Source organism: Scyliorhinus torazame, chromosome 1 (assembly GCF_047496885.1).
Source record: "Scyliorhinus torazame isolate Kashiwa2021f chromosome 1, sScyTor2.1, whole genome shotgun sequence".
Taxonomy (NCBI): Eukaryota; Metazoa; Chordata; class Chondrichthyes; order Carcharhiniformes; family Scyliorhinidae; genus Scyliorhinus; species Scyliorhinus torazame.
In genome coordinates, this window is record NC_092707.1 from 29,835,391 (window position 1) to 29,861,541 (window position 26,151).

A 26,151-nucleotide genomic window follows, 5' to 3' on the forward strand; every position below is an offset into this window, starting at 1 on the left:
ACATGTTACCATCCAAAGTTCTCCAGCAATGCTGTTGTTCAAGAGGAAACTACAAACACAGTTTGATCTGTTAACTCCACCTGATATTTCAGAGATTGTCAAACAACAGCAAACACAAATTGCTAGGAGGCAGAAAATCTTTAAAAGACAAGTATTTGACCAGGGAGAGAGAGTGCTAGCTAGGAGTTAGACCATCAACAAGAAATGGGTACCAGCTGTGATCCTAACGAAGACAGGTCGAATATCATACACCGTGCAGACAGATGATGAAAGAGTTTGGCAACCTCATGCTGATCAGTTACTTGCTGCATGAAGTGAGTTTGCAGAAACTTCTCAAGAGGTTCGACCTTTAGAAGATCTGGAGAGCTTTGGAATGGAGACCAGAGACAGTCACGAGTTCAGATTCTGTTTCTGAGGACTTTTCAATGTCTTGAGTGACAGATACTGAAATAACTACTCAACAAGTACCATTTACAGAAAGGAATGAGGACACTTCTGAGGTTGCAAGTAGCTGAGTTCAAGAACGCCAAATTCTACCAAAAGGAATAGGCGTTTACCACAGAATCTGTCTGACTGAATTGTATATTTGTATCGAAATAACACATCAGGGGATCTGTTGCACAAGTGTTAATTGTTGTCATTGCACTAATGAAGTAAAGAGGGAGGGGTGATATGTATCTGGAAATACATTCTTGCTGGTTTTAATCACGTGATGTGTAGTAACGTCAGCAGAGTTCACGTGGGCTTTTGGCAGATTACCATGTTGGTTAGCACTGCTGCCTCACAGTGCCAGGGACCTGGGTTCAGCTTGAATGACTCTGTGGAGTTTGCACATTCGCCCATGTCTGCGTGGGTTTCCTCCTGGAGCTCCGGTTTCCTCCTACAGTCCAAAGATGTGCAGGTTAGATGGATTGGCCATGCTAAATTGCCCCTTAGTGTCCAGGGATGTGCATGTTAGGTGGGAATATGGGGTTACAGGGATCAGGAGGGGCGAGTGGGTCTAGGTAGGGTGCCCTTTCAGAGAATCGGTGCAGACTCAATGGGCTGAATGGCCTCCTGCTATACTGTCGGAATTCTATTCTATGGTATTGAGCAACACCCCCACTAAACCTCTCAAGATTCCAGGGTATGGGCACCTACATACATTTGTCCTTTGCGGCAAAAAGAAATATAACAAATTCAAACTGAAATTGAATCCAATTCATGGTCCCCACAAAAGAGACCTACTAGATCCAAGCTGGCAAAACAGGCATTACACCTGGTCACACACCTTGATCCTATCCTGATCCTAGTCTTAAGGCCAAGAAGCAATGTACGCTCCTAATTCTATAGTCTCACTATCAGGGTGCCCACCCAACCAGGAGCAGGGTGGGATTTGTAGTTAGCAGTCTGACCCCAGAGTGACCTGACCCATTTCGCATGGGTGGCTAGATTATATATTCAGAACAATAGTACTCCCAAGTTGCAGATCAACTCTGCTGCGTCATTCACCGTGGGCACTTAAAAGGGTCAGCCATCATTGGGGGGAAAATGCCTCATGAAATCTCTGATGGGCAGAGGTTGGAGGTGGAAGATGAGCTTTCTGTCTTTCATAGTGCATGGCATCCACTTCAATGGACAGAGAAAGCCTCTCCCATATTTGGCACCTGAATTTTCACATAAAAGGTAGATGAGCAGGCATTTCTTTCCTCAAGAGGATTGTGAATCTTTGTCATTCTGTTGCCCGAAGAGCTTTGGACGCTCAACTGATGAGTATGTTCAAGACAGAGATTGATAGACTTTAAGGTGCAGTCCACAGGAAAACAGGACATGGGGACAGTGGGGGAGTTGAGGTCGAAGATTAGCCATAATCGTACTGACTGGCGGAGCAGGCTTAAAGGACAAACGGCCTGCCCCTGCCCCCATTCCTGACGTTCCTGTGCTGGTTTCAGACATCCACTCGGTGAATTCTAACTACAGCCCAGTTCCTGCCTGCACTTCACTTTCCCTCCATGTCGAAGCAGTAGATTCCCCACAGCAATGTCACTCAGGCAGGTAGTCGAGGATCAAATCCTGGCAGCAGACACTCCAACAACACTCCAAACCCCATGTCGCATCGCATTATTATTCAAAGCATGTGGCGACCTATACTGTTACATAGGTGCTTATCCTAGATACCTGGACGGCTGAGGGAAGTGCGTCAATTATTTACAGTTAATTATACAACCTCATATCACCCATTGGCTTCAGTCTACTCTGATCTGTGGAGCTGTGCCAGGTATCAAATTAACAATCTGTTATTTACCCCATTAAGTTCACACTACAGTTCTCATCTCTGATTAGGATAATGGAGCAGGAAGCAGTTGCTAGGAGACAGATTTTAAAAGACGCTATTGAAAGTACCAAAGCAGTAAGTCATTTACCAGAGTGAACACAAGTTGAATTCCCCATAACAACAGAAAATTCTCAGCACCCACTGATGCCCAAGTTTATCCAACACCCACGAATGAAACTAGCAAACTTTAGAAGCTACAATGTACCAAAAAGGGCAATGTGGGTCATTCTAACACAAACAGAAAAATGTGTGTATGCATCTTGTTGTGGAATGCTGACAGGAAATTCTTCTTCACATGGTCCATGCTGCAGCTGGAGTAATGCAAGTGGGAAACATGGAATGAACTGGATGCGGCAATGGAGAGACTGTAGGATAAAAATAAATTTAGATGGGCCAATGGCCTTTCTTGTCCATGGTTTTCTTCTGTCACAACACACACATTACATCAGCTTCATACACACGCACAGACAAACACAAGGCTCTGAGTGGGCAGGTGTCTCGTCCCTCTTATCAGAAGAGGCCTTTTGTTACTTTTTGTCCCATCAATCCCTGTCACAAACTGAAGAGTAGAAACGATCACAGCTAATGTGCAGTTGCTGATTAAACCAGTTAGAAACTGGGCATAATTGGCAACGTGGAAAAGTGCCAAACATTCCTGGGTTTATAAATGCTTTTTTTATCATTGAAAGGAAACTGTAACAGGAATAGAAAACCCTTTTTGTGCTGCGTCTGTGGAGTGCCAGAACTCCTGTACCTAAAGGCATCGCCAGCATTAAACTCGGCAGACACAAGGGGCGCGATTCTCCGCTCCCGCGCCGGTTGGGAGAATCGCGAAATTTTCCCGCGACGCCGGTCCGACGCCCTCCCGCGATTCTCCCAAGCGGCGGGAACGGCCCCGTCGAGTTCCGCGCAGCGCAGGCCGGAGAATCGCCCGAGACACCCAAAATGGCGATTCTCCGGCACCCCTGCTGTTCTCAGGCCCGGATGGGCCGAGCGGCCAGCCCAAAACGGCGGGTTCCCCCCGGCGCCGTCCACACCTGGTCGCTGCCGGCGGGGACAGTGCGGGAACGCTGGGGGGGGGGGGGGGGGGGGGGGGGGGGGCCTGCTGGGGGGGGGAGGGGGTGCGATCCTGCACCGGGGGGGGCCTGAAATGGGGTGTGGCCCGCGATCGGTGCCCACCGATCGTCGGGCCGTCCTCTCTGAAGGAGGACCTCCTTTCTTTCGCAGCCCCGCAAGATCCGTCTGACATCTTCTTGCGGGGCAGACTTGGAGAGGACGGCAACCATGCATCGGGGAGGGGTGGCCGGCACGGGGGGGACGCGCGGGGGCGCGGGTGACGCCAGTTATGCGGCGCCGGCCGCGTCATGTATGCGGCGCTGCCTTTACACGGCGCCAAGGCCTGATGCGCATAAATGACGCGGCGCCGCTCCTAGCCCATTATCGGGCCCTGAATCGGTCGGGATAGGGGCCGTTTCGCGCCGTCGTGAACCTCGACGGCGTTCACGACGGCACGAACACTCTCTGCCTCCTTTTCGGAGAATCCCGCCCCATGTTAGCAACTGGGAAACGTTAAAAGAAAAGCTGGCATTCCCAGGAGCTGGCTTTTTGTAAAACTATTAAGTTTTTTTCTGGACTAAAGCTAACAAGACAAGACTTGTACTTCAGGAGCAGGTGGGCATGGCACCCCGTAAAACCTGACAGAACATCAGTCGCAAAGGCATCTCCTTATAACCATCTCACTCGGGGCCCTGTGCGTCTCAGAGCCATGAGTGTGTCGCACTCTGTCCGATTTATGTACAAGGACAACAACTGTGAAAGGTTGGGCAATTGTGCGTCATAAGGCTGGAGGTAGAAAACAGAATCTTACAGAAGCACAGTCATTATTTTTACAGAATTCCAAATGGAAATTAGATTTTTAGCATTTAGAAAGAAATCAATTAAGCTCAAAGATTTTTTTTTTGTAAATTACTTCCTTATCAAACAGCCACTTTAATCGGTTTAATAATTAGCTAATGGAATCTCACCAGATCTACCTGAACATGCCACCAGGTAAAAGAAGATCCGATCAATCGTTATTATTTATTATTCAATAAACTTGGTAGTAAAACCCCACGGGGTCAAAGGGTCAACGTGTGCGTGTATGGTTGACAAGCTCACAAAAGAAGATGCTTAATTGGGGAGGGGGGCTGGGGAATTGTGTGTGTAAGCCACGTTGTCTGGGTGTGGTTCTTGGTTGGGTGGGTGTTATTTACTTTGTTGTTTTTCCTCTTGAAAATTGTTGTTAAAAATTTATAAATGCCATAATAAAAATATTTTCAAAAAAAGATGCTTAATTGAAGGCAAAGAGTGCAAGACATTATGTTAAACCACTGGTTAGGCCTTAGCTGGAGCATAGGGTGCGATTCTCCCAAATGCATCCCAAGTGCTCCCGCCATCTTGAACGCCGTCGCATTTCACGACGGCGCGAACCGGGACCGGGTACATCCTATTCTGTCCCCCACAGGGGGCCAGCACGGCGCTGGAGGGTGGAGGGGGATCCTCCCATAGTCCGTTGGGACTTGGGGGGTTCAGCAGTCGTTTCGGGAGCTCCTGAGATTAGGACGACATTTAAAGAAAGTATCCGGATCTCTCGTTACAATGAGGAATTCCGGCGAGCGGAGCACTCAGTGCGCGTTCCCCGCTGAGGCTCCCTATCTAATGCGAGTGCAGCACGGTAGCACAGTGGTTAGCGCTGTTGCTTCACAGCACCAGGGTCCCGGGTTCGATTCCCAGCTTGGGTCACTCCCTCTGTGTACCCGAACAGGTGCCGGAATCTGGCGACTAGGGGATTTTCACAGTAACTTCATTGCAATGTTAATGTAAGCCTATTTGTGACAATAATAAAGATTATTATTATTTTATAGCATTGTGTTTCTCGGTGCTGCCAGTGCAGGGAAACACGCGGCTATGCGTGTTCACGATGGGACCTTGTTCCCATTTACTTAAATCCTGCCCATCGTGTAACCTGGAGGGAAACTGTGAGGTAATGGTGCTCTCATGAAATTGCTCATTTTGTTAGTCTTCCGTGATTTCAAACTTAAGGAAACTTGACCCGTGTAAAGGTTAGTTAACCTTACTCTTTCCATTGAATGTGTGCAATCTACTTTACTGTGAACCCGGCTCAAACCATTCAATCTGCACAGGGAACTTTCTCCTAAAATAATCACTGATTTCTTGGCACAATCAACAAAACGCCATAATATCCATCCGTCTATCTCCAGATTTCCCTCTGGCCGGCTGACCTCCCTGAATAAGATCATCAGAGAACCATCAGATAGAATCACAGAAAAGTGCAACACAGAAAGAGGCCATTTGGCCCACCAACCTAGCCCTATCCCCATAACCTCCAATCCTTGTGGAATTCAATCTAGCTCCTTTTTGAAGCAGCCAATTGGCTGAGCTTCAATTGCTGTGAGTCAGCTCTACATATATTAATCACAGGGGAGAAAAACATTTTAACCCCTGCTCTCGTTTCTCAGTATTAAACCTAAGACCTCCTAGTTCTTTGCTCAAGGTAGTTTCTTCAGGTCAGTGGTTCTCAAATCTTTTGGTATATGGGACACTAAGGCAGAGCAAAGGACACCCAGGGATCACCTCCCAGTCCTATCTCACCTATTGCCATCACGGGGCACCTCATCAGAATTAATAGGAGCTGATGGAAACTAGAAATATTTCACTGCTTTCTCATAACTAAATGTAATAAGTCTGTGTATTAATTTTTAAATTAAATATAAGTAAATTATTAATTCATGCCAGAAACAAAAGTATAGTATAGACATTTCCATATTATTAACATTGAATACATGTTGCAAAATCATTACAATAATCTTCTATAGAGAAATTGAATCCTTACCTTACATCTACACTTCACCTCGGGCATCACGGTGGCACAGTGGTTAGCACCTCTGCTTCAGGGCGCTGAGGTCCCAGGTTCGAACCCGGCCCCGGGTCACTGTCCACGTGGAGTTTGCACACTCTCCCCGTGTCTGCGTGGGTCTCACCCCCACACCCCATAGATGTGCAGGTTAGGTGGATTGGCCACACTAGCCTCTGGCTGGGCTGGTACCCAGGCAGTGCCACCTGGGTGCCAGCCTGGCCCTGCCAGTGTGGCCAGGTGGAACTGCTAGGCTGGCTGGGGCGCTGCTAGGATGCCAGGCTGGTGGTGCCAAGTTAGCATTTTACCCGCGCCGGGGATCGGATCCGTGGGTGCACTGCCAGTATGTGATGGGGTGGGGGGGGGCTCGCGGACCCCCAACTTGGAGGGGTCAGGGGTCAAAAGATCACTGGTGGAGGCTGACTCATGATAGATTCAAATATCAGCAATTGTAGAGTAATTGCATCATTCCTTTTTTTTCCCATTAATTTAGAGTACCCAATTCACCTTTTTCCAATTATGGGGCAATTTGGCGTGGCCAATCCACCTACCCTGCCCATCTTTTGGGTTGTGGGGGCGAAACGCACGGAAACACGGGGACAATGTGCAAACTCCACACAAACAGTCGGGGTCGGACCTGGGACCTTGGCGCCGTGAGGCAGCAGTTCTAACCACTGCGCCACCGTGCTGCCCATCGCACCATTCCTGAGGTGGCTTCTGAAAATTCGAAGGAGCTAAAGATTTTACAAATCGAATTGCATTTCTGATAAGGATACAGAGTTGGGCGGTGTTTACATCTGACTTTTTTTTCCACTTTGCTGTTGGGCCAGACAGAATGTTAAAAGAAAAGGAACACAAAAAAGGGTTATTATGCCCTGGCTAAAAAAGGGGCGAAGGTTTCCTCGGGGATCCACCTCATCCAGGACCAGCTCAGAAAATCCAGTGGAAGAGACAGGGCGGAATAAACAGAAAGCGCAAATGTCACCGAGCCAACAGAACCAACGCAGGGTAGGCCAGGCAGGAAGCCACACCCCAAGGAAGGTACTTTCAAAACACACATTTACCTCAGAACTTGAGCGGGAGGAAAACAGAAGTCCTGCTTCTGAGACACTGCTCCTTTCATACACTTTGAGACACAGTCAACTAAAGCTGTGCCATTACTATGAATAGTCTGTTCTTTTTGATGATCTTATTTTAAGCTGCATTCTCCCTAGAATTGCCCCCCCCCCCCCCCCCCCCCCCCGCCCTGCTAAACTGGCAGCAATTTATTACAACTCCCAAACTTAAAGCAGAGACTGTAAATTGGAACAGTCTGGGGGCCGAGGGGAGGAGAGGGAAAGAAAAAGACGATAGATGTTCGATTTTGAAATACTGGCGTGGTAAAAGAAATCTGCTACTGGCGACATGATATCAGATCAAAAGACCCAAATTGACTCCTTAGACAAGCAGGATTCCACACCAAATTCCACCACGAAAGCTATACTGACGTTCTCAAGCTGTTGTGGGAACTGGGTCTGAACTGGGGTTAAAGCCCAAAAGTCCTTCACAACATGGAATATTTCATTTAAATATCTATGGTCGCAGTGAGGCGAGAGCTCCAATGGTCTTACAACAAAAATAACTTGGGTTTACGTGGCACCTTTAACATGATAAATGTGCCAAGCTGCTTGACAGGAATATTATCAGACAAAACATGAAGTTGGCCACTCGGCCCGTCGAGTCTGCTCCGCCATGCAATGAGATCATGACTGATCTGATATTGCAGTGGCTAGCACTGTTGCTTCACAGCTCCAGGATCCCAGGTTCAATTCCCAGCTTGGGTCACTGTCTGTGCGGAGTCTGCACATTCTCCCCGTGTCTGCGTGGGTTTCCTCCGGGTGCTCCGGTTTTCTCCCACAAGTCCCGAAGGACAGGCTGTTAGGTAATCTGTGTTGTGTTATGCTGCTTCGGATAACACAGGCTGCTACTTGATGCAGTCTTAACTAAAGGATGCTCCAGACTCTGAAATGAGTTCAACGTGTTTATTGAACTATTAAGACGGTTCTCAAATGAGTTTGACTCTCTGCTAATCTAACTGTAGTAACTCAGTCTAACTGTACCAGCTTGCTCTAAGCCACGAGCTGGGGTGTGATGCTGCCGGTCAACTCTGTCTAACTCTCGAGATGTCTGTCTGTGGAAAGAGGCAGGGTGTGAGTGCCTCATCCCTTTTCTAGTGTTTATGTCATGCCCCCTTGTGGTGATGCGACCTCTGAGTGTCCTGACTGCCCATTGGTTGTGTCCTATTCTGAGTGTTCATTGGTTGCATGTTTGCATATCATGACAATCTGGACATTCTGAATTCTCCCTCTGTATACCCGAACAGACGCCGGAATGTGGCTACTAGGGGATTTTCACAGTGACTTCATTGCAGTGTTAATGTAAGCCTACCTGTGACAATAAAGATTATTATTATTATATAATCCTCAACTCCACTTTCCCGCCTTATCCCCATAACCCTTGATTCCCTCACTGATTAAAAATCTGTCTATCGCAGACTTGACCATACCTAATGACCCAGCCGCTACAGCCCTCTGCGGTAAATAATTCCAGAGGTCCACTACCCTCTGAGAGAAGAAATTCCCCCTCACCTCTGTCTTAAATGGGTGACTCCCGTACTCTGGGATTATGCCCTTTGGTCTAGACTTCCCCACAAGAGGAAACATCCTGTCAAGCCCCCTGAGAATTCTATATTCTTGTTTAAAAGTCCCTCCATGGCCCCAGCCCTCCCTATCTCTGTAAGCTCCTCCAGCCTCACAACCCTCCATGATGTCTGCACTCTTTCTTTCAAGAAAGGACAATTGCTGAATGCTAACGGTCAAAATCATGTGGGCGTTTCAAGTCACTGAACATTTTTCCCTCAGTGAATTTGAAACGACCATTTCTGGTGCAAATTCGGCCACTGTCCTTCCTTGAGCACAAGGGGAAAGAGCAGCTTGGGAAACTGGAGCAGGTTGGTGCCAGTTTCAAACCTGTATCTGACTTTCTGCTTCTACTCTAATTCATTCCACTCTAATCAATGCGTTTCTGAACTTACTTTTGTTTCCAAGATGGAATGGACAGGAAGACCCAATTGGCCTTGTTTGACAGGTCCATAAACAGGGGGCATAGATATAGGGTAAGAGGTAGAGGTAGGAGAATTAAAGGGAATTTGAGGGGACCATTTTTCATGTACAGGTTAAAGGGATCTGGATCTCATTGCTCGAAAGGCAGCTCGGGGCAGAAACCCTCAAAATATTTAAGGAGTCCTTGAACATGCATTTGAAGTGCTGTGAACTGCAAGGATCGAGAGCTGGAAAGTGGGATAAAAACTGGAAATGCTGGATAAACTCAGCAGGTCTGGCAGCAGAGTTAACGGGCGAGATTTCCTGGCCTCCCCCGCGGTTGGTGGTGGGATGTTCTGGGCCCGCTGCCGCCAATGGGATTTTCCCATTGAATCCACCCTGCTGGGAAGGCAGTGAGTGGCAGAGACAGCGGTATTGTGGTAATGGCATTGGATTAGTAATCCAGGCTGATGATCTGGGGTCATGGGTTCAAAACCCGCGTGCAGCCGATGGAATTTAAATTCAAGTAATAATTCTGAAATTGAAAGCGAACTTCAGTAATGTTGACCATGGTAACTATCATCAATTGTTGTAAAAACCCATCAGGTTCACGAGTGTCCTTCGGGGAAGGAAATCTGCCATCCTTAACCGGTCTGGTCTACCTGTGACCCGCAGCAATGTGGCCGACTCTTAGCTGCCCTCTGGGATGGCGTGGCAAGCCACTTAGTTCACGGGCAATTAAGAATAGGCAACAAATGCTGCCCCAGCCAGCGACACCCACATCCCATGAATGAACAAAAAATGTCACAACACAAACCTGAGGCCCATTGGTAAAAGATGTCCAAATGTGTTTTTCACTCATGTAAAAGGCAATGGAAATCTCACAACAGGATGGCAAACTCTTCCAGCACTGAGGTGAAGTATATTGGTTTAGCACAGCAGAGGACACATTGTAACCTGCATTACTTTTCACTTGAGAGTTACAGGGTAAAGGATTGTGGAATGAGGGGGGAGTGGGATGTGAGAAGAGGGATACCAGCAGATTTTAGTTTTCAGTCTTGCGGCTGATCACATGATCAGCAATGGCGGTTCCACTGATAGCAAGCATCGTCTCCTCAATGGGAGTGGTCAATGTATGGAGCCACACTTGTCCCCGCCGGTTAACACCTGCTACCTCTGGCTGGGCACGACTATCCTGCAAGAGTGAGGGAATTGTGTCAGTAAGGTGTTGTGCAATCTGTTTGTGGCTGTCACGGTTGAATAGCTGGCCGTGTGTGCAATGTATGAGATGTGAAGGTGAGGTTCTAGGTTTGTGAGTGTGGTGAATCTATGAATGTTAAGTATGAGTTCTGATTAATGGACTTTGTTGGTAGGTGAGCGAAGGAGGGCTGATAATTTGAGCAGTGGCGGAGGCTACTCGTGTAGGGGCATTGGAAGATTAATTCACTGACCTTGGTCACTTGTGTGAGGCCATTCAACATTTTGCAGCACTGTATCCAGGGCCTCCAGGCTCGACAGGTGACATGTTGGCTCCATAACTATCTGGTACCACAGTATTTTGAGTTTTTGTCTGGAGGTCAAGGGCCCTCTGAATACAACACCTCTCACTTTCTCTGCATCTCCTCAACCAAGGCCAACAGTACAGCAGAAACTCCTGGAGCTAGTACTTGGCTAGGTTGTGAAATTATTGAATGTTTCCCAGGTCAGATTATGCTGTAGAATGACTCCCAGCACCTGCTCCAGCCATGATGCACTTCTCCTTTGATAGGTGCCAGCTGATTTTTAGTACATAGATTAGCTTTAACTGGTGTTAGCCTTTCACGATTTTGGACCCTGCCAAGACGTGCAGCCATTCAACAGCATGGTTAGAGCTAGCTGGACGGAACAATGATGGTAATGAGCAGGCAGCCTGAAGTTAGCGTGTTGTCGACATTGTAAGGAATGGGCTCAGGTTAATCAATTATGTTACAAACATACAAAAGATTTAGGAGCAGGAGTAGGCCATTCAGCCCCTCAACCTGCTCCACCATTTGATAAGATCATGGCTAATCCTGTATAATCTTTAACTCCCTTGCCATTGAAGAATCTAGCTCACTTAGCCTTAAACATATTCACCAACCCTGCCTCCACTGCTTAAGACCTAGCTTCAACAGAATCCAGAACTGCTTATTCATTTCATACTTTTCCAACTGCTTACTAAATGTTCTACGTTCTATGTTCTATAAATCTCATAATGGACTAGACTTAACTCACTGGAGTGCAGTTACTCAATTTGTCCCTCTCATTCCATGTTTTCTACCTCCCATTTGTCCAGTATTAGCCTTCAGTTCCTCAAGATTTGGGAGATTATAACTAATACACTCCTCAGTGCCTCATGCATGTCCTTAATTATCTTTGGATTCAAAACTGGCTTCAGGTCCAATGTTCCAGTTTATGCTAATTCTTGGGTAGCGGGGTCATTTGTGACCTCAGTGAGCGGTAGTCCCTTCCCTTTTGTGAGTTTTCCCAGGCCCAGAAAAGCATCCCATGTTCAGGGTGAGGAGCCAAGGCCGGTGGTGGAACCAACAGATGTTCTGAGGTAATGGCAGAAGAGAGCCCCAAGGGACATCAGTTGCTTCCAGGCGGAGGATACTTCAGGAAGAAGGGCTTTGACAAAGAGTCATCCAGACTCAAGACGTTAGCTCCCTTCTCTCTCCACAGATGCTGTCAGACCTGCTGGGATTTGTCCAGTTTTTCCTGTTTTTGTTTCAGATTCCAGCATCCGCAGTCACTTTGTTTTATCTCCAGGAAAGTTTCCTTTAAGGAAAAGGAAGGCAATGAAAAACCACCTACGCATTCTTCTCCCTTGTCATATTGCTCACTGAATTTGCAAAGTACAAGACTGTGACCTGTGGGAAAATGGGCAGAGGACTTGCTCTTAGGCAGACCAAGTTGGTCTCTTGAATTTCGCTGCTTCATTGATCTATAGCTTTGCCGGTTTCTCTGGAATTGTAGACTTTTCCATGGTGAAGGTCAAAATGAGTTATGGTCTGGAATGCACTGTCTGAAAAGCTGGTGGAAGCAGATTCAGCCGTAGATTTCTGGAGGGAATTAGATGAAAACGTGAAAAGCAAAATATCGCTCAGCTCTGTGAAAAGAACAGGGAGTGCGACTCACTGAAGAGCTCTATAAAGGGCTGTCATAGATTCGATGGGCCGAATGGTCTCCTTCCGAGCTGCTCCTGTCATTGGTTCTCCAGTCTCCTTGATCTGCACAAACATACGGTCCTTTATCTTGTTGCCATGTTCACATGCTCTTTAGAACATTCCCATCAGTATTCCCATTCTTTCCCATTCCTTAGCTCCACCCCAGAGGTTCCTGGATACTCCATCGTCGAATACATTTAAGTCTGGGCCAGGCAGATTTTTTGGTCTCTCCGCACTCAGGGATGTGGGAAACGGGCAGGAAAGTGGAGATGAAGTCCAAGGTCAGGCACAATCAAATTGGATAGAGGAGCAGGCTCGGCAAGATGTACAGTCTACCCTTGCTCCTATTTCCTGCATTCTTGTGTACCCAACATGATTCATGCCATCCTATTCCCACCTTTATAGTGTCTGACACTGTCTCCCTTATATTTTTCCTACTCTTTCCAGTATCTTTATAATCTGTCCTGTTTAACTCCTAATCGTGCCTAATTGCAGCATAGTCTCTGAATTGCTCCCACTCATACCCCTCCTGCAGGCACGTCTCAGTTCCTCCAATTTACTTGAAAAACTTCACAGAATTCACTGCGAGCAACGCATCCCCTTTTCCTGAGGAATTGTGTGGTGAGTAGACATGGGTTTGAATCCACTTTAGACCGAAAGGGTGAAGGTGTCCGCTCTCTGTCACAGGCAACAGTCCAGGAACGTGGGCCGGGGCCAACCGGCGGGCGGGCCGTACCGGTGCCAAGGTGCGGCGTGAGCCACTCCGGCGTCGGGCCGCCCGGACGTTGCGGAATCCTCCGCCGAAGGGCCTTCGCCGGCCGGCGCAATTTGGCGCATGCGCGGGAGCGCCAGCGTGTTCTGCCGCATGCGCAGAACTGCTGGCGTGATCCGTGCGCAAGCGCAGGGGGTATCTTCTCCGCGCCGGCCATGGCGGAGCTTAACAGAGCCCGGCGCGGAGGGAAAGAGTGCCGCCACGGCACAGGCCCGCCCGCAGATCGGTGGGCCCCGATCGCGGGCCAGGCCACCGTGGGGGCCCCCCTCCGGGGCTGGATCACCCCACGCCCCCCCCCCCCCCCCGAGGATTCCGCAGGCCGCCCTCGGAGCCAGGTATGGACCTTGTGTAGAACATAGAACATAGAACAATACAGCGCAGTACAGGCCCTTCGGCCCTCGATGTTGCGCCGACCTGTGAAACCACTCTAAAGCCCATCTACACGAATCCCTTATTCCTATTCCCTTATTTCACGCCGGCGGGACCAGCCGGAAACGGGCGGCTGCTCGGCCCATCGGGGCCCGGAGAATCGCCAGGGGGGCCCCCGCCAAAAATACATGCATTTTAGTTTCCCACCAACCCGTTTGAAGGCCGGGAGCTCATAAAATACAGTAGGTGGCCAACCCCCCACCTTCCTGCCCATCCTGGCCTGTCTCCCATATTCTGGGCAGTGGGTAAGGCAGCCCCATAGATGCCTTCAAGTGGCCAAATAACTGCCCCACAAAGTCCTCAATTTGCCTCCCCCACAATTTTTCAGTCTGCGGGGGAAGGTAGGAGCAAGGCGAGGAGCCTGGCAGCCTTGGCTGCGTGGGCTATCGGGTAAGAAAGAGGGGTACCTGTTCTGGGGGGATTCCCTGTGCCCATTGGGGGCAATCTCCCCCCCCCCCCCCTTTCCCCAAGATTACCTTCCTCCCATCATTCCTCTCCCAACCCCCTGGCCTTTGTGACCTGACCATCCTTGGTGACAGTTCCACTCTGACCCAATTAAGGCCACCCCCAGCATAATATCACTGTGGGGATTTCAGGTCTGTGAGGTGCTGGGGCGGGGGGTGGCGGGCTTGGTAGGTTGTGCTCTTACAAGCTTCATTCGCCTGCTTTGTGACAGGATGATGTTTTCCACAATGTGCAGTATCGTTCTGCCAATATTGTGAGTGCCTTTGCTGAAATCTATCAGGAAATACTCACATTCTCATATTGTGACTGCTCAGAACAAAAACACCTCATGACACAGTCGTAATTACCCTTCAATTGTTTTGTTAGTCGTTTGTTGAAATACTGATGAAGGCAACAAAAATACAATAACGGATGGCAGCTGAGTGTTGTCGCAGTTCGCAAAATAGAGATTTACAGTAAGATCTCTTTCCCTACACCCCACCTCCCCATCCACTCTCCACCCCCCACCAATGGAGGTCGACCCCTTGTAGGAGTGCGGTTCCTGTGGCGCTATCCCAGTACCAAGTGACCATTCTTCATCATGAGTGGCAGCGTGCTATTTGGTCATGGAAACCTTCATGAATGAGTCAGACCTCACCCTCACACAATGTACACTTTGCAGGTGTTGCTAGATGGTGATTGGATGGAAGGGGATGTGGTGGTTAGAATTCTAACCACTAAGATCAAACAAACTGACCTACCATTATCCAACTGTGATCAGTTAACCCATCACAGACTGGGTACTGACAGCAAGGTCTTACAGGGAACTGTAGCTAGTTCCTCGCCCCAAGTGCAATTTATCATTGTGGTATTATACGTATTACGGTACCAGATAGGCTGAAGCGCCATTGGTGGAAACTGTATGCTTTCTATTGGTTAGAATGAATGGTAGCTCCGCCCTGCTAGACGGGGTATAAGAACCCGTGCCACCCCAGCAGCCTTCATTCTGTACCTGAGCTGCTGGGGGAAACATCTAGCTTATTAAAGCCTTCAGTTGGACTACAACCTCGCTTTAGTGGTCATTGATCGTGCATCAATTTAATAAGCTAGTTTTTTTAAGAAGAAAGGATGGAGCTCCGAATCAAGCCGGAATGTCTGAAACTTAGCCCCCACGCGGCGAACTCAGCGGCAATCTTTAAGCACTGGCTGGCATGCTTTAAAGGGTATCTCGGGACGGCCAAAAACGCACCCACGGGAGAGCAGAAACTGCAAGTCCTGCACTCAAGGGTGAGCCCGGAGATTTACACCCTCATCGAGGAAGCGGAAGACTTCGATGCAGCAATCGAGCTGCTAAAAGGACACTATATTCGCCCGGTAAACCAGGTCTACGCCCGGCACCTGCTTGCAACAAGGCGACAAACCCCTGGGGAATCGCTGGAAGAATTCTACCGTGCACTCCTGACGTTGGGAAGGAGCTGCAGCTGCCCGCAAGTTTTGGCGAGCGAACACACGGAACTCTTAGGCCGGGACGCTTTCGTGGCAGGTATGCTATCCTCACAAATCCGCCAGCGACTGTTAGAAAAAGACACCCTGGGTCTCAGGGAGGCACGGACCCTTGCAGACTCCCTGGACGTGGCCTCCAGGAACGCCCGCGCTTACGTTCCCGACCGCGCGGCAGCCACCTGGGCAGCGTGGAACCCCTCCCCGGCCGACCCCGAGACTTCCCCCATACCCCCACAGACCTGCGCTGCAAGGTGGCCTGGCAACCCCGGGGGGCCCCGCTGCTACTTTTGCGGGCAGGCCAAGCACCCCCGCCAGCGCTGCCCAAACTTCTCCTCGGGCCCCGTGCGGCCAGCGGTCGCCGCCATCTTCATATTCCAGGGCCACATGCGGACCCCGGGCGCCGCCATCTTGTTCCGCGGACGCCACGTTGGAAGGATGGACGCCGCCATTTTGTGCACCCCCAGCCATGTGTGACAAATGGGAGCCGGCAGGATGAACCCCCAGGACCCCAGCTCGGCTGACCACACACTGCCCGAAGAGAACTCTCAACTGCTGCGATTAGCCTCGGTGACTCTGGATCAGTCCCAGCCTCGAACACTCTCAACCGTATTCATCAACGGGCACGAGACGTCCTGCCTAATCAACTCTGGGAGCACGGAGGGCTTCATACACCCTGACACGGTAAGGTGCTGTTCTCTCCTCTTCCACCCCGTTAATCAAAAAATCTCCCTGGCCTCCGGTTCACACTCAGTGGAGATAAAGGGGTTTTGTGTAGCAAACCTCACAGTCCAGGGAAGGGAGTTCAAAAATTTCCGTCTCTACATCCTTCCCCACCTCTGCGCGGCTACACTCCTGGGTTTAGACTTCCAGTGTAACCTCCAAAGTCTAACCTTCAAATTCGGCGGCCCTATACCCCCCTCACTGTCTGCGTCTCGCGACCCTTAAGGTCGACCCGCCTTCCCTGTTTGCGAACCTTACCCCGGATTGCAAACCCGTCGCCACCAGGAGCAGACGGTACAGTGCCCAGGACCGGATCTTTATTAGGTCAGCGGTCCAAAGGCTACTGAGGGAAGGGGTCATTAAAGCCAGTAACAGCCCCTGGACAGCTCAACTAGTGGTGGTAAAGACCGGGGAGAAGCATAGGATGGTCATTGACTACAGTCAGACCATCAACAGGTTTACGCAGCTGGATGTGTACCCTCTCCCCCGCATATCCGACCTGGTAAACAGGATCGTGCATTAAAATGAAAAAATGAAAATCGCTTATTGTCACAAGTAGGCTTCAAATTAAGTTACTGTGAAAAGCCCCTAGTCGCCACATTCCGGCGCCTGTTCGGGGAGGCTGGTACGGGAATTGAACCGTGCTGCTGGCCTGCCTTGGTCTGCTTTCAAAGCCAGCGATTTAGCCCTGTGCTTGTGCTGCACAACGTTATCAGGTCTTCTCCATGGTGGATCTCAAGTCCGCCTACCACCAGCTCCCCATCCGTACTAGTGACCGCAAATACACTGCCTTCGAGGCAGATGGGCGGCTCTATCACTTCTTAAGGGTTCCCTTAATAACGGGGTCTCGGTCTTCCAACGAGAGATGGACCGAATGGTTGACCGGTACGGTTTACGGGCAACATTCCCATATCTCGCTAATGACACCATCTGCGGCCATGACCAGCAGGACCATGACATCAACCTCCGAAAATTTCTCCAGACCGCAAAAATCCTTAACCTTACATACAACAAGGATAAATGCGTGTTTAGCACCGACCGCCTAGCCATCCTCGGCTACGTAGTGCGAAATGGAGTTATAGGCCCCGACCCTGAATGCATGCGCCCCCTTATGGAGTTCCCCCTCACTCACTGCCCCAAGGCCCTGAAGCGTTGCCGAGGGTTTTTTATCTGCTACGCCCAGTGGGCCCCAACTATGCGGACAAGGCCCGTCCCCTGATCCAATCCACAGCTTTTCCCCTGTAGATAGAGGCCTGCCAGGCCTTCAGCCGCATCAAAGCAGACATTACAAAGGCCACGATGCACGCCATCGACAAGTCCCTCCCCTTCCAGGTCGAGAGCGATGCGTCCGACATAGCTCTGGCGGCCACCCTCAACCATGGTGGTGTTGTGGTATTGTTACTGGACTAGTAATTGAGAGGTCTGGACTAATGATCGAGATAAAGGCGAATTCCAACTTATCAGAGAAGAACCCCTTCCTTTCAAACCCAACCCCTTGAAGAAAGGAATAAATTACTTCAGCTGTTAAATCCACAATGCTGGGCAGCATGGTGGCGCAGTGGTTAGCACTGCTGTCTCACGACGTGGAGGTCCCAGGTTTGATCCCGGCTCTGGGTCACTGTCCATGTGGAGTTTGGAAAAAATGAATTGGGTACTCTAAATTTATTTTTTTTAAATCCACATTGCTGTCAGTGCGGGTGAGGCCATTGCTAATGCATCATCTATCTATCTATCTATTTATCTATCTGTCTATCTGTCTGTCTGTCTATCTATCTATCTATCTATCTACCTATCTATCTATCTATCTATCTATCTGTCTGTCTGTCTGTCTGTCTATCTATCTGTCTGTCTATCTATCTATCTATCTATCTATCTATCTATCTATCTGTCTGTCTGTCTGTCTGTCTGTCTATCTGTCTATCTATCTATCTATCTGTCTGTCTGTCTATCTACCTATATATCTGTCTATCCATCTGTCTGTCTATCTGTCTATCTATCTGTCTATTTATTTGTCTAGCTATCTATCTAGCTAGTTATCTGTCTATCTATCTATCTGTCTATCTATCTATATATCTATCTAACTATCTGTCTAGCTAACTATCTATCTATCCATCTATCTATCCAGCTATCTGTCTATCTATCTATCTATCTGTCTATCTAATATCTGTCTATCTATCTGTCTAGCTATCTATCTATCTAGCCATATATTTGTCTATCTGTCTGACTGTCTGTCTATCTATCTATCTATCTGTCTACCTGTCTATCTGTCTGTCTGTCTGTCCGTCTATCTATCTTTCTATCTATCTAACTGTCAACGTACTGTAATCAAAACATGCAAGAAAGAAAGTATTGAATTTACATATCACAGTTCAGAAGTGTTGAAAGTGCTGACGCAATTAATTACGTTGAAGTGCAGTGACCACTGCCATGTAGACAAACAGGGTAGTCATGTCGTGCATGCCATGATCTATTGAATGGCAATATGATAAGTGGCCAGTTAATGAATGGTTTGTGCTATTGGAATGCTGTCCGGAACTGCAAGAAAATTCCATTCTGAATAGGCAGAAAGGGTATCCCTTTTGTGTCGATACGAAGTGCGCACCTCTGACAGAACAGCGCTCCCTCAGTTCTGAGCAGGAATGTCAACTTTGATGATGTGCTCAAAAACTGGAGTGGTTGCCACCTGAATGTGGCTGGTGCTAGTTTTGCAGCGTGGGCCAATGATCAGTCAGAACCGGATAGTAAATGTCGAGCGTTGTCACAGCCAGCAGTTAGGAATTTTCATCCCGACATTCAAAACCAGCTCAAGATAATGGTGTAAAACCCACTGCCCCACCGAACCCACCAACACATTTCCCTGTCTGCACCAAGGATTATCTAACAGCACTTTATTCGTCATTTGTACCTTTTTCCAATTTCTTCCTCCCATCACATTAAGTGATGACCTCCAGGCAGCAGGGATATTGATCTGGCCCAGGCTCCCTGCCAATGCTTGGGGACTTACCGGGCATGTTTGGGGAACACCCCTCTCCATCCTCTCTCAGTCTTTCCATTCTCGGTCTGGGGAAGCAACTGAACGGAACTGAAAGTGAGATTGACAAATGAGTGAGGTATGAGGTATCCTCTTACCAAAATAGAAGTATCCTCCTTCGTCTTTGGGCTGGAAGAATTTACCTCGAGCCTGTGCATGCACATCAGCTCCCTTTTCAACCAGCAGTTCCACGTAGTGTTTACAGCGACGTTCAATCGCGATGTGCAGTGCAGTCTGGCCTGAGACAAGGGGGAGAAAATTAAGTCAGATCTTTTTTTATCATTAAAAGGAAGAAGACAATTTTTCATTGCCTTTGGAGGGTTGTCAAATCTGGTTGGATGAATTCCTGGAGTTTTCATCCCCTCTGACATTCAACCTTGAGCCACGCCAATCCCGCACTTGCATCCTACAACCTCCTGCCTTTCCTCAGCCAATTGGAAAGCTTTTTAATCTCAACTATCAGCCAGACTGTCTTTTTATCCAACTCAGATGTCCAAAGAAAACCCTCTGCGCTGGATTCTCCATCGGCGGGATCCTCCGCTTCGCCATGCGGATTCCCCGACGGAGCCACAATGGGAAGCTGCATTGGCCGGCTGCCGGGACGGAAGATCCCGCTGCCGGGGGAGGGCGCGCCACACCAGAACATGGGTGCGGCGGGACGGAGAATCCCTCCCCCTTTCCTAATGCTGCAATGAGTTTTCACCCAGATTGATTTGAGCTGTAATCTTCCAATTCCTGGACATCCTGGGAAGTTTGGCAAACGTCTCCTTTCTTCCCTGTGGCAGTGCGTTTGGCAAATCTCTGTCAAAGAAAGAAAGTCTTGCATTTCTATAGCTCCTTTCACAACCTTGGTAAATCCCAAAGCACTTTACACCCAATGAAGTACTTTTGAAGTATTCTGTGATTTAGTGTGGGGTGTGAAGAGTTGTAGTCGAGGTAGCTGTGGGAGTTGGTGGGTTTGTAATGGATATTCATGGACAGTCTATCCCCAGAAATTGAAATGGAAAGATCAAGGAAGGGAAGGGAAGTGTCAGAGATGGACCATGAGAAGGTGATAGAGGGGTGGAAATTGGAAGCAAAATTAATACAATTTTCCAGGTCCAGAGAGGAACACGAAGTGGCTCTGAAACAGTCGTCGATGTACCGTTAAGAGTTGTGGGAGGGACGCAGAGTAGGACTGGAACAAGGAATGTTCCACATACCCCATAAAGAGACAGGCAAAACTGGGACCCATGCAGGTACCCATAGCCACACCTTTGGTTTGGAGAAAATGAGACATGTTATAGGACAAAATGTTGAGTGAGAGGACAAGTTCAGCCAGACGGAGGAGAGTGGAGGTGGATGGGGATTGTTCGGGCCTCGGGGGAGGTAGTGCCATTGTTTGGGATTGTTCCCGGGGGGGGGGGGGGGGGCAGAAGATGGTGCCATTGTGGCACTGTCACTGGACTAGCATTCTAGAGACGCAGGGTGATGCTCTGGGGGACCCAAGTTCAAATCCAACCATGGCAAATGGTAAAATCTGAAATCAATAAAAATAAAATAAATAAAGCCATTACTGATTATGGAAACATTTATGTGGTTCGCTGAAATCTGCGGCCTTACCAGATCTGGCCTATAAACGATTCCAGACCCACAGGTTGGCTCTTAGCGGCTGGTTTAGCACAGTGGGCTAAACAGCTGGCTTGTAATGCAGATCAAGGCCAGCAGCGCGGGTTCAACAGGCAAACAGGCGCCGGAATGTGGAAACTAGGGGCTTTTCACAGTAACTTCATTGAAGCCTACTTGTGACAATAAGCGATTATTATTATTATTATTATTAAATGCCCCCTAAAATGGCCGAGCAAACCATTCAGTTTTGGGGGGGAGGGGCAATTAGGGGTGGGCAGTAAATGCTGGCCCAGCCAGCGACGGCCACGTCACATGTAAGAATATTTTTTAAATGTACATGTCTACTTCTGTTTGAGGGGCCACCTTCATGGAGCAAAGCCAGATCAACATTTAAATATCAGCCTGACTGAGGAATCAGGAAATGTGTAGAGGGTAAGTAATCATTGCAATAGCCCTCACCTTTAAATAAACCCCTTAACCTTTTTCTTCAATCTTTGATACAGAGAAAATAACCTTGAAAAACAAAAGACAGCTTTCAGCTTCGAGATTGCGATATCCTTTTTTCAAATGCAGGATTTTTGAATTCTTTTACAAGCTTGAATTTAGATCGACTGTATATTTCAATAAAACCCAAAAAAATTCCATTCTGTTGACCTAAATGCAAAAAACTTCAATTATCCCAGGAACGTGTTTGAGTTTTCAAACCCGAGTTGGAAGCTTCCTGTTCTGGAGACTGAGATTTGACATTGACTTTTCCTTTCCCATTTCCAACAAAATAATGCAGTAAGACGAGTTCAAGGGACCTATTTTCCTACAGTGGGGTTCCAAGGTGAAGCCGTCTCGCTCAGGGTGCATACTGAGAAATCACTGGCAATCCCTATTGCCGCCTAACGCTCTGGTCTTGATTCTCCCCCCAGGGGCCGGAGACAAGGGGCGTCATTCTCCGACCCCCCGCCGGGTCAGAGAATCGCCGGGGGCTGGCGTGAATCCCGCCCCCGCCGGTTGCCGAAGTCTCCGGCACCGGATATTCGGCGGGGGCGGGAATCGGGCCGCGCCGGTTGGCGGGCCCCCCCGCTGGGCCCACACTTTGGAAGTTGTGGGGTGTATCCTTCCACAAGGTGATCTTTTGGCGTGATCTGCAGTCAGGAAGGCAGAGTAGGGCCTGTAGGCCTGCCTGGAACACTGGCCTGCTGCTGGGTGTCTGCCTCCTAGCAGTTAAACCCATCCTGCCAGTCTGGACATTGGAGGCAAAGTGGAAATCCCAGTTGGCCTCCATTAAGTGTCCTTCACAAGACTCTTAATGAGATTAATCGCTTATCTGCCTCATGGGAAAATGAAGCTGACAGACCTGAACCTGCCTCAGCAAAAATGGCCAGCATTAAGTTCAGCCCGAATAGTTGTTAAGGTTATCAGTTAAGTCCACAAGATCATAAGTCATAGGAACAGAATTAGGCCATTTGGCCCATCGAGTCTGCTCCGCCATTCAATCAAGGCTGATGTTTCTCATCCCCATTCTCCTGCCTTCCCCCCATAACCCCTGATCCCCGAATTATTCAAGAACCTATCTATCTCTGTCTTAAAGACACTCAGTGATTTGGCCTCCACAGCCTTCTGCGGCAAAGAGTGCCACAGATTCACCATCCTCTGGCTGAAGAAATTCCTCCTCTTCTCTGTTTTAAAGGATTGTCCCTTTAGCCTGAGATGGTGTCCTCTGCTTCTAGTTTTTCCTATGAGTGGAAACATCCTCTGTCCACTCTATCCAGGCCTCTCAGTATCCTGTAAGTTTCAATAAGATCCTCCCTCATCCTTCTAAACTCCAATGAGTACAGACCCAGAGTCCTCATCTGTTCCTCATACGACAAGCCCTTCATTCCAGGGATCATTCTTGTGAACCTCCTTTGGACCCTTTCCAAGGCCAGCACATACTTCCTTAGATACGGGACCCAAAACTGCTCACAATACTCCAAATGGGGTCTGACCAGAGCCTTATACAGTCTCAGAAGTACATGCCTGGTCTTGTATTCTCGCCCTCTCGACATGAATGCTAACATTGCATTTGCCTTCCGAACTGCCGACTGAACCTGCAGGTTAACAAAGAACAAAGAAATGTACAGCACAGGAACAGGCCGTTCGGCCCTCCAAGCCCGTGCCGACCACGCTGCCCGACTAAACTACATCTTCTACACTTCCTGGGTCCGTATCCCTCTATTCCCATCCTATTCATGTATTTGTCAAGATGCCCCTTAAATGTCACTATCGTCCCTGCTTCCACCACCTCCTCCGGTAGCGAGTTCCAGGCACCCACTACCCTCTGTGTAAAAAACTTGCCTCGTACATCTACTCTAAACCTTGCCCCTCTCACCTTAAACCTATGCCCCCTAGTAATTGACCCCTCTACCCCGGGGAAAAGCCTCTGACTATCCACTCTGTCTATGCCCCTCATAATTTTGTAGACCTCTATCAGGTCGCCCCTCAACCTCCTTCGTTCCAGTGAGAACAAACCGAGTTTATTCAACCGCTCCTCATAGCTAATGCCCTCCATACCAGGCAACATTCTGGTAAATCTCTTCTGCACCCTCTCTAAAGCCTCCACATCCTTCTGGTAGTGTGGCGACCAGAATTGAACACTGTACTCCAAGTGTGGCCAAACTAAGGTTCTATACAGCTGCAACATGACTTGCCAATTCTTATACTCAATGCCCCGGCCAATGAAGGCAAGCATGCCGTATGCCTTCTTGACTACCTTCTCCACCTGTGTTGCCCCTTTCAGTGACCTGTGGACCTGTACTCCTAGATCTGTTGACTTTCAATACTCTTGTGGCTTCTACCATTCACTGTATATTCCCTACCTGCATTAGACCTTCCAAAATGCATTACCTCACATTTGTCCGGATTAAACTCCATCTGCCATCTCTCCGCCCAAGTCTCCAAACAATCTAAATCCTGCTGTATCCTCTGACAGTCCTCATCGCTGTCCGCAATTCCACCAACATTTGTGTCGTCTGCAAACTTACTAATCAGACCAGTTACATTTTCCTCCAAATCATTTATATATACTACAAACAGCAAAGGTCCCAGCACTGATCCCTGTGGAACACCACTGGTCACAGCCCTCCAATTAGAAAAGCATCCTTCCATTGCTGCTCTCTGCCTTCTATGACCTAGCCAGTTCTGTATCCACCTTACCAGCTCACCCCTGATCCCGTGTGACTTCACCTTTTGTACTAATCTACCATGAGGGACCTTGTCAAAGGCCTTACTGAAGTCCATATAGACAACATCCACTGCCCTACCTGCATCAATCATCTTAGTGACCTCCTCGAAAAACTCTATCAAGTTAGTGAGACACGACCTCCCCTTCACAAAACCTTGAGAATCTTGAACTAGGACTCCTAAGTCCCTTTGTGCTTTTGATTTCCTAAGCCATTTCCCATTTAGAAAATAGTCCATGCCTCCATTCATCCTAACAAAGTGCATAACCTCACACTTTTCCACATTGTATTCTATTTGCCACTTCATTGCCCACTCTCCTCACCTGTCCAAGTCCTTCTGCAGCACCCCTGCTTCCTCAATACTACCTGTCCCTCTACAGGGGCGAGATTCTCCGACCCCCCGCCGGGTCGGAGAATCGCCGGGGGCTGGCGTGAATCCCGCCCCCGCCGGTTGCCGAATTCTCCGGCACCAGAGATTCGGCGGGGGTGGGAATCGCGCCGTGCCGGTTGGCAGGCCCCCCCCCCGTGGATCTCCGGCCCGGATGGGCCGAAGTCCCGCTGCTAGAATGCCTGTCCCGCCGGCGTGGATTGAACCACCTACCTTACCGGCGGGACAAGGCGGCGCGGACGGGCTCCGGGGTCCTGGGCGGGGGGGCGCGGGGCGATCTGGCCCCGGGGGGTGCCCCCACGGTGGCCTGCGATCGTGGCCCGCCGATCCGCGGGCCGCCTGTGCCGTGGGGGCACTCTTTTCCTTACGCCTTCGCCACAGTCTCCACCATGGCGGAGGTGGAAGAGACTTCCTCCACAGCGCATGCGCGGGGATGCCGTGAGCGGCCGCTAACGCTCCCGCGAATGCGTCGCCCGGCAATGTCATTTCCGCACCAGCTGGCGGGGCAACAAAGGCCTTTTCCGCCAGCTGGCGGGGCGGAAATCAGTCCGGCTCGGGCCTAGCCCCGCAAGGTTAGGGCTCAGCCCCCCAAGATGCGGAGGATTCCGCACCTTTGGGGCGGCGCGATGCCAGACTGATTTGTGCCGTTTTTGGCACCGGTCGGCGGACATCGCGCCGATTACGGAGAATTTCGCCCCAGATCTTTGTATCATCTGGAAACTTTTGCAAAGGTGCCTTCAGTTCCTTCCTCCAGATTGTTAATGTATATCGTGAAAAGTTATGGTCCCAACACCAAGCCCTGATGCACACCACTAGTTATCAGCTGCCATCCTGAAAAAGATCCCTTTATCCCCACTCTCTGTCTTCTGCCAGTCAGCCAATCCGCTGTCCATGCCAGGATCTCACCCTGAATACCATGGGCTTTTAACGTATTTAACAGCCTTCTACACGGCACCTTGTCAAAGACCTTCTAGAAATCTAAATAGATCACGTCCATTGGTTCTCATTTGTCTAACTTCCTTGTTACCTCCTCAAAGAACTCTAACAGATTTGTCAGATATGACCTCCCTTTGACAAAGCCGTGCTGACAGTCCTATTTTATCATGCACTTCCAAGTTCTCCGCAATCTCACCTTTAATAATGGAGTCTAAAATCTTACTAATGACTAACCGACCTATGATTTCCTGCCTTCTGCCTCCCTCCCTTCTTAAACAGGGATGTTACATTAGCCACTTTCCAGTCCTCTGGGACCCTTCCGGCCTCCAGTGATTCCTGAAAGATCACCACCAATGCCTCCACAATCTCCTCAGCTATCTCTTTTAGTACCCTGGGGTGTAGTCCATCCGGTCCAGGTGATTTATCCGCCTTCAGACCTTCCAGTTTCCCCAGAACCTTTTCCTCAGTGATGGCCACTACACTCACCTCTGCCCCCTGATTCTCCTGGAGCTCTGACATCCCACTGGTGTCTTCCACCGAGAAGACTGATGCAAAGTAACTATTCAGTTCCTCTGCCATTTCTTTGTTTCCTATTACTATTAAAGGAAGCATTTGT

At 49.1% G+C, this 26,151-nt stretch overlaps 1 protein-coding gene across 1 annotated transcript in view; it reads right to left on the minus strand.

Moving 5' to 3' along the window:
* Window positions 1–26,151, minus strand: part of trpv4 (transient receptor potential cation channel, subfamily V, member 4) — a 169,071-nt gene that overhangs the window by 42,863 nt on the left and 100,057 nt on the right. Inside the window, exon 5 of the mRNA XM_072479753.1 lies at window positions 19,490–19,630. Within this exon, the coding sequence (XP_072335854.1) occupies window positions 19,490–19,630 (141 nt within the window). The remainder of the gene's footprint in view (window positions 1–19,489; window positions 19,631–26,151) is intronic.